At 39.0% G+C, this 18956-nt stretch overlaps 1 protein-coding gene across 1 annotated transcript in view; it reads right to left on the bottom strand.

The window, feature by feature from the left end:
- Nucleotides 1–536: 536 nt before the first annotated feature.
- LOC146002312 (uncharacterized) overlaps nucleotides 537–18956 on the bottom strand; it is a 204350-nt gene continuing 185930 nt past the window's right edge. The window contains exons 3-4 of the mRNA XM_083140025.1: nucleotides 1677–1782; nucleotides 537–710 (exon numbers count right to left, since the gene is read on the bottom strand). Of these exons, the coding sequence (XP_082996151.1) occupies nucleotides 537–710; nucleotides 1677–1782 (280 nt within the window). The remainder of the gene's footprint in view (nucleotides 711–1676; nucleotides 1783–18956) is intronic.

An 18956-nucleotide genomic window follows, 5' to 3' on the forward strand; every position in this document is an offset into this window, starting at 1 on the left:
CTATTATTAGTAAGGGCCAAATAACATAGAGGCTGAACAAAGTATACTGATATAAAAATTCCCCCAGAGACAAAATCGTCCTCTCAAAAATTTAAAAGGTGATACACACCATAGATCCTCTATTGTAAAAATTCAGTTGGAACATAGTTCACTGTAAAACTTCCCCCAATGACAGAATAGCTCTATCTAAAAATTAAAGTAGGAAGCGAAGTACCATAGTTCCGCCATTGTAGAATGAATGTAGGGAAATATAACATGTGATACCGGTTCTGACTACAGACAAAGTAAATGTACGAATTTGTTCTGTAATGTTTGATTGATTACTTTAAAGTACAGGGTGTTTCCAAAAAAATATCATAAGAGATGTAAATGTGGAGTAACTACATAGTAGAGATAAAGGAAACTACATAGATGAAATACCCAACTCAATCAGATTTATGCATAAAAATTTGAATAAGAAATTCAAAGGTATGTGGATGTCACAAATGATTGTTTACAAGTGTTCAACATGCGACCAGCCTGTGACACGGCACACGTCACGTCGGAGGTCCAGCTCCTGCCAAACACGCTGCAGCATGTCTGTGGCAAGTCTCCAGTGCGGCGGTTGTTCTCTGCTGGAGTTTCTTTAGGCTTGTAAAATTTGGGGAAGCAAGGATGAATCCCTTCACGTAGCCCCAGATAAAGAAATTGAAGGGACAGGTCTGGTGAGCCTGGCGGCCAATTCAAAAGCAAATTATCTTTATCACTAACACACGCGATCCTCTGCCCTGGCAGTATCTCATTGAGATACGTCCGCATAATAAGCTTCCAGTGAGGTGGTGCCCCGTGTTGGTGCAAGATGAAGTGTTAATGTTCGTTTACAATGACCGTATTCATGAGCCAGGTCTGAAGCATTTGCAGATATTCATCACCGGGCACAATTTTCCGCAACCAAACAATGCAATGAAAATTATGGCAGAGAAGATAATCCCTTTTGGTAAGTCTCTCAGTTGCTCGCCCTAAATGAGAACATTATGATTGTTAACGTTACCATTCGTGTCGAGTGTGGCCTCATCAATAAACAAGACAAGTATATATGTTGTTTTCATAGTACATTACACCTTGACGTTTGAAGTGTTTCTAAACATACTGTTAAATTTTTAGATAATTTGCACCAGAAGTGGTAACGTTATTAGATTACGAAATTATATGAAACTTTTTGAAACACCGGTATTGTAATGTCTTTGAACGCAAGCATGTAGTATACCAGTAGTTCCCGAAATGTCTGCCACGGCACCTTAGCTAACTTACACGTGCACAGGGAAATATTCCAATATTTTCAATGAGATTCAATCAATGACATGATTGTTCCAAATATGTGCTTTACTTTTACATGTAAAATGTTTCTGAATTTTTTAAATATATTTATTTCTTAACTTAAACCTAGCAAACTAACCACCCTAAGAGAACGTTGCAATTGTTAGAGATGCCTACAATCGTGACAGGGACGCCGCTACAAAATACTTAAACACTAAGGGCGCCCGAAACGAAAAACTTTCGGAACGATTTTAGTACATTACTATGTGAGCACTTTGTCAGAATGTGATATAGTGTACTGTTCTCATAATCATGATAGTTTCATTAATCACAGACGTCTAACTAATTTGTATACATTATTTTGTACTTGAATTACTTACCATAGCATGAAAGGGTAATTCATTATAGCGCACTGCATAAGCGTGTACAAACTTGGTTGGACTCGTGTAGTACATTGTTCTCTCCATTACATTTTCTTCATGAGTACTGAAATCAAATTTTGTTTATTTTATTAATGAATAACATACATTTTGGTAGGAGTCAAACTTTATACTTCGATAAATGCTTTTGGATACATAGTATCATAATGTGCTACATTCCTACGATCTCCACATTGTATTATAATGTAGTGAATGCCTTTGGGCTACTTAGGCAACAAACTTACCATTTAGCATAATAGTTTAGAAACAAATCGTTATATTGATGTGTGAAGACGTAGAGATAGAAGTTTACGTCACCGAACACTGCAAATGTCTTCAACGTTTGTATTATAAGTAAAGATTTTGTAGAAGGACGGTACTGTATCCTTGAATTCACATTCATAGAACATCTGTCCACCTGTAATAACACTAAGGTGGCAAATTTTAATTTTATTGTGCCGAGAAAAGAGCTGTAGATAAATGGAGCTGATTGTTGAATGCTGGATATAATATTCATATTTGCATTTCAATATGCACGCATTTTTTTCAAGAACTATCCTCTTAAAATTTATCTAGTGCTATTTTTCTACAACTGAATTTTGGAAAAATAATTTGTTTTAATTCTTTCACGCGAGTAAAATATTTATTAGAAATAATAAAGTAATTATTCTTAGATCCGAATTCCAGGTAATGTTTTTTTAGTTACTACATAATACGTATTGCAAGCTTCAAGGTAAGTTTACCGTTACGTAAACGTAATCTCTACAAGGGAGGTTTCGCCCTTTCCTTCAGTGAGTGACAGACTAGACGTGAGGACGTGACTAATATTTCACTAATAATTGAAAGATCGGGACAAACTCGTGAAGGAAACCTTCAGGTATTTTCTTGTTTATCTCTAATTGCTATAATATGTATATTTAAAAATCGTAATGTAGATAAAACTTAGGCAAATATATAAGGCCTGATGACTTTGGGGGGAGGGGAATGCAGAACGAAGTTTTTCTTTGCAATTACGTTTTGGTGGTTGGGTTCGTCAATTAGTTGCTTTGTTCCAATAATATTGGAAGTGGAATGCCAACCAACCTACAAAAATACTCTGCAAGTTCTCTAAGAACTAGTAAACTGTTATTTTTATATGTAAATTGTGGGAAAAAGACCATGGGCAATGACAGATTTTGGATGTACTGGTTTAGCATTTTCTTGTTTCATTTAGGAGTTTTTAGGCCGCATAGTAAGTGGGGGTGTATGGGGTTTGAAGACTTTTGATCTTGAAGAGTGTGGAGTTGGGCGAACCATAGCGGAAGCTAAGGGTGTAGAGAGATTATGTATTGTAACATCTACTGAGTCGCACAGGAAGGAGCTATGATACAGTACTTGTATGCTTCCTAGACCACATCATTACGGAAATAATGCTAAAATAGAATTATTCATTGAGTCGATTCAGGCTTAAATACCGAACATTTAACATTACTTTCATTCTAAGGGGAGTGCAACGACTGTGACTCTGGTGAAGCTTTCAATAAATTTCACGGTAGCATTCTACTGTAGCAATCTATTCGGGTCTAGGCAGACGCTCCTACAGGAACAAGAACGTATTTCAAACAATACCAGCATTGTCAAAGCATTGCAATCATACGAACGGCGATATGAGATAAGTGGTGAATATTTAGAGACTCTTGTAGGATGGTTCCAAGTGTTCCTCGCGTGGGACAAATATGCAAGCATGAAAACGTTACATGCAATGTTCTTATTTTTCAAAATAGCATATGCATATCTAGTGTTTTACGTAACTGTCCATCTTGCATATACTTGTTGCATTAAATTAACCTGGAACTCCACCTTTGCCAGCTAAATTTATCTGATGTAATGGTTCACTTCGCTCAGTAAAGAGCTACTTATTCTGAACTGACGACTCCATCTTCGCTCGATGATGATCACACCGTCTCAAACTAGGGAACACTTGATGTTAATAGTGATCTGCCTGGCGTCTCTCCACTTACATCTATCCCAACTTTGGGTTTTCTTGTTCCTTCGATGACATTTCTCTTACTGCCCTCCCAAAGTCAGAGACACCAAAGGTTCAATATAAACATAGTTTTGTAGAGCTTCGCGGTCAGTACCAAAATTTTAATTTTTTTATACGGATGGGTCCACATCTGTTTAATAAATGGGATGTGCCTTTGTTCTTTACTTCAAACTTTACGGTTTCGCCCAACATCATGTCTCTCCCATCTACACGGTACAACTGTATGCAGTCATAATGGCATTGGATTTTCCCGATGTTTTCGCCCAGAAGGAAGTTCTTGTGTACACATATTGGGATATTGTGAAATGAAGACATCCTGAAGTGCACGTTATAAATCGACGAATTCTTTCCTTGCTTGCCAAAGCTAAAGTCTGTTTTCTTGGATTCCTAGTCACGTGGGCATACAGTTGAAGGAAGCAGACAATGCTGCCGGTAGGTTCTCGTTCATCTTCTTCCATCAAGAACCTGAGTAGTATAATCAACCTGCTTCTAAGCCATTAAGTGAGTGTCAGTGTTGCCAACCCACCCAAGAAAATTTCACCATATGATATTTTACAGGCGAAGCTAACCTACCAATAGGAGTTGGCAACACTGACTAGTCGCTTCACGAACCTTTTTGTTTTCTAAACATTTTGCCATATGATATTTCACAGGCGAAGCTAACCTACAAACAGGAGTTGACGGCGTAGCTTTCTAAGGTGATAAGTATGAAGTAAGATGAAGAAGAAGAATTAATGACGCTAACTGGCGGTGCAGTGTTAATGCTTCCTCTTCTTCTCCTCCTCCCCTCTATCTTCCCCCTCTTCTTCCTCATCTCTGTATTTTCTAGCATACTGATCTATTGCATGCTAACCAAACCTCTTGGGAGGCAGGGGCTCTTGTAACGCTCTTGGCAACCCGTTGGGAGTTGTAGTTTTTGTTCTTAAATCCACTTTATGCACAGGCAGGCCAATCGCGATTGGGGCTACAGTTTAAAGTGGGATCCGAACCGCTACATACATGTACATCCTTCGGGTGTCGAACAAGAGTTGGTGACAAATGACTACGCTAACTGGTAATAGTGGTGGTGCAGTGTTGATGCTGTTGTTAACCCCCCTCCTCTGTTTTTTTTCTAACATACTGATCTATTGCATGCTAACCAAACCTCTTGGAAGGCAGACTCTTATAACGCTACGGGTCCTTCACATGTATGTATGTAAAGCGATTTGTGGGGGGTAGAGGGGGGGGGGCAAAATTTTGAACTTACGGCTTAATTAATCTGCATACATGCTTAATGTTTGACTTCTATATTTCTAGTTCGACATGAGATACACACAATTTTACTTTTTGAAGTACAGTTAATATTTCTGATTAATATTACTGTCTAAATTAAAAGTGTGATCTATCGTGAACTAATGTCACGAGCCGGAAATAAAATGCTGTGTAATCAAAAACGCCAGCAGTCCCCGGGTGACGAGAGGTCGCCGGGGGAGTCTTGGTCGAGGGAGCGAAGCGCGAAGTGTGTTGCGAGTGACAGTGTTAAGTCGGTCCATTTAAAAGGTTTGGGCGAACCCACTGAGGACACCTTCAATGGACCGATAGAGCGCCACGTCGTGACTCAACCGAGGAACCTCGAAGGAAATCAGGTACAGTGGTGACACTTTGGGTTTATTATTGTCAGTGTTTAGATATCTTGCTGGCTCGTGCGTGATCTCCCCCCTCTCACTTGTGCGATTCTATTAAATATTGGTAAAAAGCAATGACAGTAATTTATTCCATTCTTCATACACACATCCTCTTGCAGCCAAGCAGTTTACGCCGGCGAACGGCCTAAACGTAACATGGTGGTTAGTGCGCCGGTTTTGTCGTAGTATAGGCAAAATAGCTACCGGTCCCCCCCTTCAATAAGTAAATTAAAATAATTACGTCAATTGGAACAATGACTATGTTTTCTGAAGTCACAAAATTTCCCAACGAGGAGCTCATTAAAGCCGCGGAAGAAATTCTCAGGGATTCGCAGGCGAGAAACAAATTCATCGGCCTCGATACATTTAGTGCAAACAATCCGTTCTTGCAAGTTAGAGCTATGCCTAACACAGTGCTAAGAGACCCTGCTTTGACGTCACATATATCAGAATCACAAATTGTTCACAAGCAGCTCTCTAAAAATCAACAAGGCATTTTTGATGCATTACAGGGTAACGTATGTGTCTTACAAAATTTAGTCTCCATGACTCTTGCTCTCCGTAAAGATCACGACGATCTTAGAAATCAGGTACGTAGGGAATTGAACTCTAGGCGGCAGTCAGCACATTCCAGCTCGCAAGCAAAGGGCGTTCAATTCATCGGATATGCCGCTCAGCGCTCTCAATTACTTAAAGAAGTCGAGAAATTTTTCTCTCGTCAGCACGAACCTCAGTGCTCACAGACGACCGAACAGAGTTCGAGCGCTACGGCTCCCGCTGAAACCGAGAGCAACGTACAACACAGGTTGTCGTGGCACACGAGCAAGATTAACATCATAACAGCTGATATCACAAAAGCAGATGTAAATGTTTTGGTTTCAGCTTGCAACCCTGATTTTCTACCTAGCGGCGGAGTAGCTTTAGCTTTTTCTAGAGCATGCGGACAGCAACTGGACGATGAACTTAAAATCTTCAACAAAACACAGCCTGGCGACGTCAGAGTTACCCCAGCGTACAATCTATCTGCTAATTATATTTTTCATTCCGTCACTCCAAATAACAAGGACCCTGAAATTTTGCGAAAATGCTATGTTAATTGCCTAAATTTACTCTTAGCTTTAGGCCAAAGATCCATTGCTTTCCCACACCTAGCCACAGGTGCTTTCGGGTTCGACTCAGCAGCCGCAGCCAATATAGCCCTTTCATGTGCGAAGCAATTTTTAGAAGAACATCCTGATGAAACAGACTGTATTACGTTTTGTACTCATGCAAATTCTGACAAAGAGATATTTGAAGGCGAATTCAAACAGCTGTTCTCGTTTTCCGAATGTACAGATGAAATGAAAGGACGACATGCGAGAAAGAAGAAACCTAAACAGAAGCAAAATCGTAATCTTGTTACTTCACTTGCCAGTGCAGAGGAAGGTAACGCTGGAATTTCAGAAAAATTTCAGAAAATCACACTTCCTCTAACAAAAATCAACAACCTTTTCTTCGTTGACATAACTGTAGGAAACAAGCAAATACCAATGCTTTTAGATTCAGGTAGTACCACAACTGTCATGAACAGGCAAGACTTACCTCGAAATATCAAGGTAAAACAGAAATTTCATGTCTTAAGTGCTTTTAACAATTCAAAAAATTCACTAACAAACGAAACCGACTTACACTTCAAATTGGCCGATCAACCTTTTCTGCACACGGCACTTCTGTATGAAGGGTCAGGAAACCTCAACATTTTGGGAAATGATTTTCTAACGGCACATAGAGCCGTCATAGACACAAGTAGACGAACCTTGCAAATTACTCGTTTTGGCTCCTGGAAATTGCAAAGAGAAAAGAATGCTCAGGAACAAGTACACAAATTATCAAAAATCGCCACGGAACATTTAGAACAGTGTATCCAACCCACCTACACAACACAGGAGGAAGTAAAACTAAACCCTAGAGAACAAGCGGTGGTAAAAGTACAGCTTATAAATTGCACAACCATCGACAGTAGCCATATATTAAACCCCATTCCCAGATTTTCATCCCCTAAAGGAACTTGCATACCTACCTCCCTTATGCATGAACACGAACCACACGTCCTCATTACAAATTTTTCCAATGATCCAGTTACCATTCCGACATTCACGACGATAGGAAAAGCTGATGCTGTCTTGGAAATAATTGGCCAGCAGGAAACGGAAGACACAAACGGTCCTGCCGAGGCAAGGACGGAACCTATCTGGAACCCACTAAAGGAAAATAATCGAACGACTTGACAAAAACCATTACAGAATTGAAGGGATCAAGCAAGGAAAACGGTTTGAACAAAAGACTGCATCGGTCAGGATGAAACTTTACACACCACAAATGGTAACTCTCGATCAACCACGTACAGCGGAAGATAATGTGAATGCCTTAAAGTTACATTCAGGAGTGCAAGCTTATATCCCTCGTACTCTAGAGGGACTTTATCTGGAAGAATTCACAACTAGTGAACTTTATATATCAGAAGTTGACAACACTGCAAGAAACATTGAAACACTGGCAGTATAAAACAGCTACTTCCTAACGAAGACGATCATCATCATCATCATCCTTCATAGTTCCTCGCCGCGACGAAAATTCGAACAGAAATAGTAACAACTCCTCAACTATATATTTTACCTCGCTGAATAACGCGTATAAATTATGCTTCTTCTTATAAATTCTGCTATTTTTTCTCTGCACCAATAACTCGCAGAACAAGAAGAAAATTAAATATATCTCGTACACGAGACAGCACTCGCCGCAACATTTTTTTTTCTCATACAAGATTGTGCCGACCCTTTGTCACCGTGACGTCACTTTATGATGTGATTTTACACAGAGTAGGATGGAATTCTGAAGACGATACCGTAGCAACACGACCTTCTGCTTCGGCAGCATTTTGTGTACGTAAACAAAGCGCACGAACGCGATGAATATCTACTGCATATGGGAAGAGAGCTCACGTGTTCTCACTGTTGGCGGAGACAATACGCTATGGACCATTCACTGTAAAATTCTCATTTTGTGACTTTTCAATAATTTATAACTACCTTCAACACGCCAAAATGCCTTTACAGAGCATGTATGGGCCAACGTCTTCTCCACCTTTTCTCTTCATATTTCTTCAATTCATATAACTTCTTACATATAAAAGGCAATATTACCAATCTAATTAATATATGACAGCATGTTAACTTCTAAATTTTTATCGTGCAGATGTGTCCCAGCTATCGATGAAGCGAACTGAGAGCGCTGCATCGTTAAAAACCGACCAAACTCTTACACAGAAACACATTTTTTTTTTACTGATACGACACACAACTCACACGATTTGGACAGAAACACCAAATCAAGTCCCTACCTCTTCTTGTTACATCTGCCATTTTTATGACACATATTTACATTAACTGGTATTACATATTTTATACTCTCACTTCATTTATTTTTTCTGAAGACTTTTCATTGTGTTTTGCTATAATCGAATGCATACTATGTATCTAATCTTATTATTTACACCCTGATTAAATTTACTATTTGCTCCTGTTCACGCTCAAAATTTTATTTTATGACAAACTAAACACTGATAGTAATCATCATTTGCTGTGTCATCACTAATGTACCTTCTCATAGATCTAAGGTGAAGTCTTTTCCCCAGAGTACATCCAGAAGTCATCCATAAGTGGCAAGCAGATTTCGCATCGAATTAATATTGTTCCTGAACTTTTCTTGCGAACATATTTTGTCTACAATCAACTTATTTGTGTATTCTTTTCAACATTTGAGACCTACTAACTTATCTTCGGTTCAGTGTTACCAGTGATATATTTATTCAAGTGTTTTCACAGTGTCACGTACATGTACGTCGTGCGATGAGATGCCGCTGAGACTACCTTAATTCCCAATTTTGGTTCCATCCGCTTCGGAATACATGACAGAAAAGTGTTACACTTCAATTAGTGTATTATTATTTGTTACGTTCTACAGTGCACTACATAGGCTACTTGCCTACTGCCCTACGACGAATCATGTTATATACGGGGTGTAATCATTTATTCAGGGACTGGTCTTTGTACATATTTAATCATATCTTAATATTTTTTGTCAATAAAGAAATGTGATTGTCCCCTGGCCAATCCCATTTCTTTTCAGGGGGAGGTGGCATGTCACGAGCCGGAAATAAAATGCTGTGTAATCAAAAACGCCAGCAGTCCCCGGGTGACGAGAGGTCGCCGGGGGAGTCTTGGTCGAGGGAGCGAAGCGCGAAGTGTGTTGCGAGTGACAGTGTTAAGTCGGTCCATTTAAAAGGTTTGGGCGAACCCACTGAGGACACCTTCAATGAACCGATAGAGCGCCACGTCGTGACTCAACCGAGGAACCTCGAAGGAAATCAGGTACAGTGGTGACACTTTGGGTTTATTATTGTCAGTGTTTAGATATCTTGCTGGCTCGTGCGTGATCTCCCCCCTCTCACTTGTGCGATTCTATTAAATATTGGTAAAAAGCAATGAGAGTAATTTATTCCATTCTTCATACACACATCCTCTTACAGCCAAGCAGTTTACGCCGGCGAACGGCCTAAACGTAACACTAAACTAACCTCACTCACCCACCCACATATAGTCTTACAGGTGGCTCAAACGCAGAAAGTGATGCATAGCGTGTCAGGTGAACTAAACTAACCTCACCAGCTCACACACACACACTATGCCTTACAGAGTAAGGCTGCTATTTCACTTGTAAGGGCCAACACACAAGATCTATTGCAAACTAAATTAACCTACGACATAAGGCATGGACAACCACACCAAACCTTCCAGATACGCTATAAGCAATTGTTTTTATATTTTCTGACGGAGAAAATTAACCTGTAGCTGGCAATATTGCTTGAGCTGCTTTCGACGAACAGTGTTACCAAACTTACCTTTTTGCAAATAGGCTAAAGCTAATGCTCTACAGCTAGATGCTTGAAACATGTACCCTACCAGAGTATGCTAACTTACCTCATGTAAAAAAAAATATTACCTAGTACGGGTTAAGCTTTGACATACAACTAGCGATCGACACGACCACCTGACACACATACGGAGAGAGTGAGACAGCTTATACGCAGTTCTTTTCCTACACATGTACTGGGTTTAAAAGGTAACTTGCAACAACCATTGCACTCACCTCCTATCATATAATAAAATATCCACAGGTTTTTGATACTTGGTGCCAGAACATGGTGGTTTCAGACTGTAAATTCAGCCCGATTATTCTATTTGTGCATGATGCCTTCATTTGGAATATATAATTCTTCTTACGGTATTTTGCGTGCCCCAGTAACCTTGCGTTCAATTCACGGAAGCTATGACGGGTATTTCCTGTTTCGTGAACATACGAGAACCTTTCACAATGTTGCATCAGATAATATATTGCAAGAGCGAGTTGCTTGTGTATATAAATCTACTTTTGGAAATGGACATGAATATAATGTCAAAAATTATTGCATAACTTAAAACCTTGACATTTATGGCACTAGAAAAGGTAAAATGTGGAATGCAAAAGTTCAGTCCCCAGATTCGAATACTGTTAGTTTAAACAGCATAAAAATTTCATGACGGACAGGAAGCGTTCTCATATGGACTGACGATTATTATTATTTTCTTAAAACAGACCTAGTAATAAGTTATAACCTGAGCTGTCTTGCAAGTCTCTCGAGTGAAGGAATATGATGCCACTATGAACTGTAAACAAGATATGCAGTCCCTGGCATGGGATGCACGAGGCTTATGAACCTCGACCTATACAGTTGTACAATGGATGTTCTTTTTTAAGCATAGCTGTGTGTTTCCGCTTATTTCAATGTCATCGAGCATGTATGCAAAGAAGGGGAGGGAGACCATAACGGATAATTCATATTTCGATTTCAAATACTTTTGCTAGTCACGATTCACCTGCTATCTAGAAGGACACTGGACTATGGCTAATAAGCGAGGGAAGGAGAGAAATGCTACCTTTTACCCCTTTGATTGTGTGTGATGAAATAGTTTTAGATAATAATAGTAACAGAATTTTAGAAACGTCTGTATCGTGATGCGAGGCTGAATGCAATTTTGAAAGCAGTCTCGGGCATCTTCGCGTTCAGCCAACAAGGAAAATGCACATGGAGGGCGCAAAGGTATTGTCCATGGATGTTAAAACTTTTTTTTCTGAATAAACATACATATCAGTTTTGCAGTCTCCAGATGTGACCGGAGCTTTTGTTTTGGTTGGACAAGGGGGTTCAGATCAATGCATGGACATCAAAATAAAAGAAAGAATTTTACTCCACTGCTCACTTGTATTGAAAAGAATGAGGCGCCGTGTCTTCCAATAGCACACCTCGCGGGGCGTACCTGCATGTAAGCAAAATATAGTTAATCTCTGATGTGAAGCAAATAAAGAGTTTGTTTTTGCTGCTGTGATTAAATACTAAATCAAATCTCATTACATAACTTTGAATTATATTTGTTAATTCGATCAATATTATATCATCGCTATAGGTGCAGGAGAGTTTCTTTAAAAAAAATGTCTTGTTTCTCGAACCTGTGGTCTGTAGATTTGCTTTTGTTGGCAACAGAAACAGAAAAATGGCAGCATGTTATTGTATACTGATATGGGTGTACTGTAATCATAACAATTTTCTAGTTAAAAATCTATGTCGAAAAGCAATGATGGGGGGACTTGACTGTGTTGGGTCTTATTAACAACTTCACAGCTATACCTGCTCAACTCATCATCTACAAAGCAACAATGTTAGGAAATGTGTGCATGGCTCCGAGAATACAATTTAAAATCACTAATGTGACATGAACCCCCTTTAGCTGTGTGTATTTGAATATGCAAAAATTAGACACTTTTGAATAATCGAGGAGAACAATCACATAAAAAAGCTTGCACCGGTATGCAAGTGCCCAGTGCGTACGGAGATCACTACGAAAATTGTAAAAAAAAAGAAGTGAAGCTATTTTGGTTAATGCCAACAATGAGGATGAATAATGGCTATTTTGATGAAATTGAGGAAGTGGGGCACGTCTGCTTCGAAGTGCATTACACCAACAACTACAATTGTTCCCCCTTCCCACTATCCTGAATTAGGTCGAATGACGTGGTGGTAATCGCACCCCCGATGGCGTATAGACTTAAATGTTTCCATGACATGACATGAAATACTGTTAATGGAAATGTGTCGTTTTCGAATGTTCAATATAAAATCATATGACAAGAAAAATAAGAAAAGAAATGTTGCGGGCAGATACCCAAACACATATATGATCAGACAAGATGTCAACGGTGAGTTCATAACTAACATGTGATTATTCAAAATTCAAATAGTGCAGTAAGAAACAACCAAGTAACTAACTCTCTAAGCTTCTTAAACCCGATGAGGACAAAATACAAGCACATCCTGATCTGAGAAAGATCTATATATCCACTATTTTTCCATCCTAGCCGATTTTGTTTTTAGGTCCTCATGGTATAGTGATTTTTTTTTTTTACGAGCTCCCACTGCCCATCTTCCCTGATGGTGGAGGAAGCGAATCTATTTATCCTTGCCAAGTTGGACGATGTGTGGGAGACTATAATTTATACATGTGGTTGCTTGGATGCTTGCAGAGGATGACAAGATACCCAAGGATGCCATAGCTCGTACGATTGAGGCATTTTCTTAAGCACATATTTTGATGAGTGTAAAAAATTAAGTAAGTAAGTCACAGTCATGGTACTCTCTCCTTAAATTCGATACGAAAGGTACAAATAGTCCGGTTCTTTAATAAGAAGCGCTTATGCCTTCAGAAAGAGAGAAGAAGAAATAAATAAATCAACTCATGCATATTCTTCATGTACGTACGCTTGGTAGCAATGTGACAAGAAACAGTATTTGTTTTTCTCTTCAAGAAATTGTTTTCAAACTTTTGCTTGGTAGCCCAACAGGAGTGGACGAAAAAGCTTATTCATTCAAACTGGAAGCTTGCTTTCCTCTCAACAATAGAATACACATTATTTCCAGTGAAATATCGACTCAACTACCTAGAATGGCTACCACGGGCTTGGTGACTGAATACAAAAAAACTACCGAGCTACTTACTTCACAGCAGTGTCACTTAGTTTCAACAAGAACAGTTCAAGGCTTCCCGGGTATCCTGCAAGGTTCGGCATTTATTTTTTTAACCCTCGGATGCATAATACTTTTTTTTAAACATCTTTACATATGTGGGGTCAATTTGACCCCAATGCAATTATGCATTGAAATAAGTACGACAGAGTAAATAGTTCAGCTAATATTGTTTATTGATCAATAGTTTCTCTGAATATAACATAGGAAACAATTACGCTTTTATTATTATTATTTAACACCCCCCCCAAAATAACAATGTATTGACAATTCACTGTTCTACATATTAATGGTAGTTACACTTGGCTCGCAATCATCAGAACTTCAGTTGATCTGAGAAACAGTATTTTAGAGATAACACAATACAGCACTAAATATTCGTTTTTCTAGAACAAATACATTTAAAAAAAATAAAAAATAAATAAATAAAAAGAAGAATGCGCCGACCTTTCATGGCAATTAAATACACCTCACTCGCATCCTGAGCACACCATAATCACACTGCTGTGGACCTTGCACACAGGTACCCACATCTTCTGCAACGTTCCGTCGTCTTCCTGTCCTCTTGTCTTGTGCAGACCTGGCATCTTACTCTTTTCTTTGAATATCTATCCTCCAGTCTCTGTGCCTGCCTTACTACGCCGCAAAGTTTCATTGCCTCGGTTACTGGTTTCTTCAGGTTCAAGCTGTGGCACCTGTAAGGAAGAATCAACTTATTCGCCAACTCGATAAGGAACATACGGTGTCTGTGACTGACGCCTGAACGGTAATCAGAATGCTGTGACAAGTAGCATGTGTATGCATTGAGAATACCTACATTGATTACGTTATAAAAAAAGGCCATTGGCCATCGACGTGTCTGTCTTCTGCAGGTGTATGTTTGAACCAGTTTGTCTATGCCGTCCACACCACTCTTTGTTTTGTTGTAAAACTTTATGATTTCTGGCTTCTTCTTAGAATCATCATCATCAATATGTATGTCATGATGCATGGTGCTGAGTAGAATAACATTTTTGTTTTTCTTCGGGTCTCATTTTCATGGAAGGCCAATTGTGATGTGCAAGGCGGTCTTTTCTTGATATTGGTAAGTGCAGGTTCTCGTATGATGTTGTGTGCAGCAGTCTGATAAGAGCTTGACGGCTTGCTTTCACACTGAATTCCATTCTTTGAGATCATGCCGAAAGGTTCTTGGTCATCTCTTGCGTCATCCTCTTCACGGTCCTCACTGCTTATGTCTGTTTCAACATCACTTCTCTCTTTCGGAACCTCTTCCGCTTCTGTTCTCTTTCGGAACCTCTTCCGCTTCTGCAACACCATCATCGTCTTCTTCTAGCAGCTCGTGAATGTTATTCAGAGTTAATCCTCTTGTGGGCATTACTGTCAGTGTCACTTTCAATGTAATAATACAAAGACGCTTTTAGAGTGGCAGAAAACGGCACTAAGAAAGTACGTGGTCACAAAAACAACGCGACGACCTACGAGACGTTGCCGGCAACTCTTCGTAAGCAACAATGAAATCTAAACGACTGTAGAAATACCGACCGACTCACACTCGTTACACAATAACTGGTAGCTTGGTTCTCCTCGATCCGCGCCAAATACATCTGCGCATGCGCACTTTGCAGTGAGTCATGGCAGGGTGAGTGGTTGACCTTGAGATGATTGCGTTTAGTTTGGGCATAATTCAACATAATATTTAGGATCAATTTCCCTTTATGAATGTTTTCCTGCTGTTTTCAGGCTGGGGTCAAAATGACCCCACACATGGAAAGGAGGGGTATTGTTAAAAAAACGTTAAGAATATAATTTAAAATAAATTGTAAGAAATTTATTTATACATGTTCCTATAGCTGAAGTAGAATGGTAAGATGTCACAGCAAATCAGAATTTTTTATTTAGATATAATTATAATACCAGGAAAAAAACAGACAGTATGGTCAAAATGACCCCACACATGCATCCGAGGGTTAATAGCAAGCAGATGACCCCTCTCACTGCGTCGGTTTTGGCGAACGTCACTGTCTGTACTGTGAGTTAAATAAAAAATGTGGAATATATCTTCTTTCGTGATCCGAACTTCGAACAGAAACTTGCAAATATGCTTGCCGAGATTTCAAGTGATGTGTCAGATATTGAATTTTTCCAATACAGAGGACGAAGAATATTTTCAAAGCAATTATGATACCGATTCATATGTGTCAGTTGACGGCGATGAAGACAACCAAAGCAGTGAACCTGATACAGTAAGTGACAAATATTTTTATGGTAAAAAATAGATTCAAGAGATCTTCAGTGGAGACTACGAAACATACCAGAGTCCAGGAATATAATAAAATTAAAATTCTATTGACTCATCCCAAACTACGAAGAAGAAATAAAGTAGATCCAGTTGATGCATGGAGCTACATTATCACAGACACTATGCTGGAGAACGTGCTAAAATGGACAAACAAAAAAAAAATTGAAAATGTGAGAAAAAATACGTTAATTCTGATATAGTTGTGCTCAAATCTTGTACCCTTACAGAACTGAAAAGCTTCCTTGGCCTCCTCATTTACAGTGTAATTTTAAATAGAACAAAAAAACTTTCGTTCTCTTTTTGCTACAGACGGAACAGGTCGAGACATATTTCGAGTAACCATGTCATCAGCTAGATTTCCAGTACTTCTAAATTGTATGAGATTTGTCAACCCTGAAAGCAATTTTGCAAGTTCTGAGTGAATTGAATGTCAATTCTCAAGCTTGCTATTCGCTTGGTGTTAATATAACTAGAACTAATAATCAGAACACATTACATTTACAATACTTATCTCTATTGCGATAAAGGAACAGATGGGCTACTAGGCAGGCTGTACCTAGTAAGACTGTGTAAACCTAATTTTGATACCAACAGAAATGTAACTACTGATAACTTGCACACTTCCATGGAATTTGTAGATGTTCTTTTAAACACTGGGCTAACTATAAAGAACAGAAAAAAAAATCACCACAATTTCAGGCTCAAAAAGTTGGAAATAGTATATACAGCTTTACGAAGAATGTTACAATAGTTTCTCAAGTACCTAAAAAAAGCCGTAATTCTCATTTCAAAATTTTGTGTTTTGTCTAACAATTGATTAAATTAATTACCAAAAAGCAATTCTCGAAACATTATACTGAAATGTTTACATTATAATAAGTATCTTTGCATAGCCGTTAGAGTCTTCAAAATGCTGCCAAGACGGCTTCAGCTTGCTTTTCAATAAAATCTAAATTATGTGCAGTTAAATTTACGGTACTAGCGTGTCTGTCTGCTACACGGAAAATCCTACAGGAGTTTATTTTTCCTGGAGCTCTGACACTCGCCAAACCCCTATATTGTACTGAGTATCCTCACCAATGCGCTGTAAAGAGAAACATGAGTGTCCGTGTTGTGAATGAAAAGGCCAGAAAATCGCATGTCACGGCTTTTGATGTTATCTGTAAAAAAGCATAACGAGAGCGAGGATTGTGTCGGAAATAAACGTGTAGACGGCGAGGCTTGTAGCATGAAGTTTCAAGGATGCCAGTTCCTAATAGCTCGGTATTATACAACTAATTCTGTTGCCTTCTTAAAATCGAAGGTTTAGCAACAGAAGTCTTCCATCTCTCACCCTATAAATGAGCAAGATCAATCAAATTTTGTATCTAATTCTGTTCAAATCATACGGCTTGAATCTTGTGTGTATTACCTTCACTGTTTATTCTTTTCGCTAGCTTTTGATCATCCATTTTTATTGCATGTTTTCCATGTCTGCACAATATATTTTTTCTCTTGGATCATTCATGACTATGAGGATGAAAAAATCAGAAATACAATATTATTTAAGAAGTAGTATATATGTTAAATGTTCCTAGAGAGGGTTGTACTTGACACAAGAATATAATTACCAGAGAATAATTGATTAAATTGCAGTTTTAAGTTCGCTTTATACACGGAAAAACAAATTGGGATTGGACCTGTAAATCGAACAACCATGCGCCTCCAACAGGTATCAATCAAAACCTGGCACCTTTTGATTACAAGGCGACAACACTGCCACTTCGCCATCGGTAACGCATAATTACCAGAGAATAATTGCAACCGACACAGTGAGACTGGTCTTCATACTGTAAGGCCAGTTCATCTGCTTGCTATTAAAAAATAAATGCCAAACATTTCAGGACACCCGGGAAGCCTTGAACTGTTCTTGTTGAAACTAAGCGAGACTGCTGTGAAGTAAGTCGCTGGGTAGTTTTTAGTATTCAGTCACCATGCCCGTGGTAGCCAGCCATTCTAGGTAGTTGAGTCGATATTTCACTGGAAATAATATGTTTTTTAATGAGGAGAAGATAGAGTGGTTGATTAATTTTGAGAAGAACTTCTTAATAGGGGACAGTTTTTTTTTTTGTGTAACCACTATGTTATCGATGGGAACAAGGCAAGAACAACATTACACTATGCCATCGGGGTGAAGGACATTTTTTTTACGTCCACACACAAAACTTCGTGCCTGTCTGCATCCATACCTAGACTGAGAGATTCGAACGATGCCTCAGTCCCTTGTGACTTACTTAATTCTTTACACTCATCAAAATATGTGCTTAATAAAATACCTCAATCGCAAGAGCTATGGCATCCTTGGGTACCTTGTCATCCTCTGTAAGCATCCAAGCAACCACATGTATAAATAAATTAGACTCCCACACAACGTCCAACTTGGCAAGGATAAATGGATTCGCTTCCTCCACCATCAGGGGGATGGGCAGTGGGAGCTCGTATACCATGAGGGGTCGAATGGACCTAAAAGCACAAATCGGTTAGGATGGAAAAATAGTGGATATATAGATCAGGATGTGATTGTATTTGTCCTCATCGGGTTTAAGAACCTTAGAGAGTTAGTTACTTGGTTGTTTCTCACTGCACTATTTGAAATTTTGAATAATCACATGTTAGTTATGAACGCATCGTTGACATCTTGTCTGATCATATATGTGTTTGAGTTGAGGCTCCGTATCTGCCCCGCAACATTTCTTTTCTTCTTTTTCTTGTTATCTGATTTCAATATTGAACATTAGAAACGACACATTTTCCATTAACAGTATTTCATGTCATGTCATGCAAACATTTAAGTATATACGCCATCGGGGGTGGGATAGCAACAACGTCATCCGACAAAGGTCAGGATGGGTATTTTATTGCTCAGGTATTTTTTTTTCTTCTATATGTACAGCTATAGGTAAACATTACCGACTAATGTGCGTTTGCATGTTGTAGTGAGGACTAGCCCGTGTTATTGCGCTTGAAAGTCAGTTGGGTGACACTTGTCCCCCGCGCGATTAACGGCGTTATGAATGCACCGAAGCGTCCACGACTCTGTAATAACTCTCTTATTTTG

This window comes from Lepisma saccharinum, chromosome 18 (genome assembly GCF_977018435.1).
Source record: "Lepisma saccharinum chromosome 18, izLepSacc3.1, whole genome shotgun sequence".
Lineage (NCBI taxonomy): Eukaryota > Metazoa > Arthropoda > Insecta > Zygentoma > Lepismatidae > Lepisma > Lepisma saccharinum.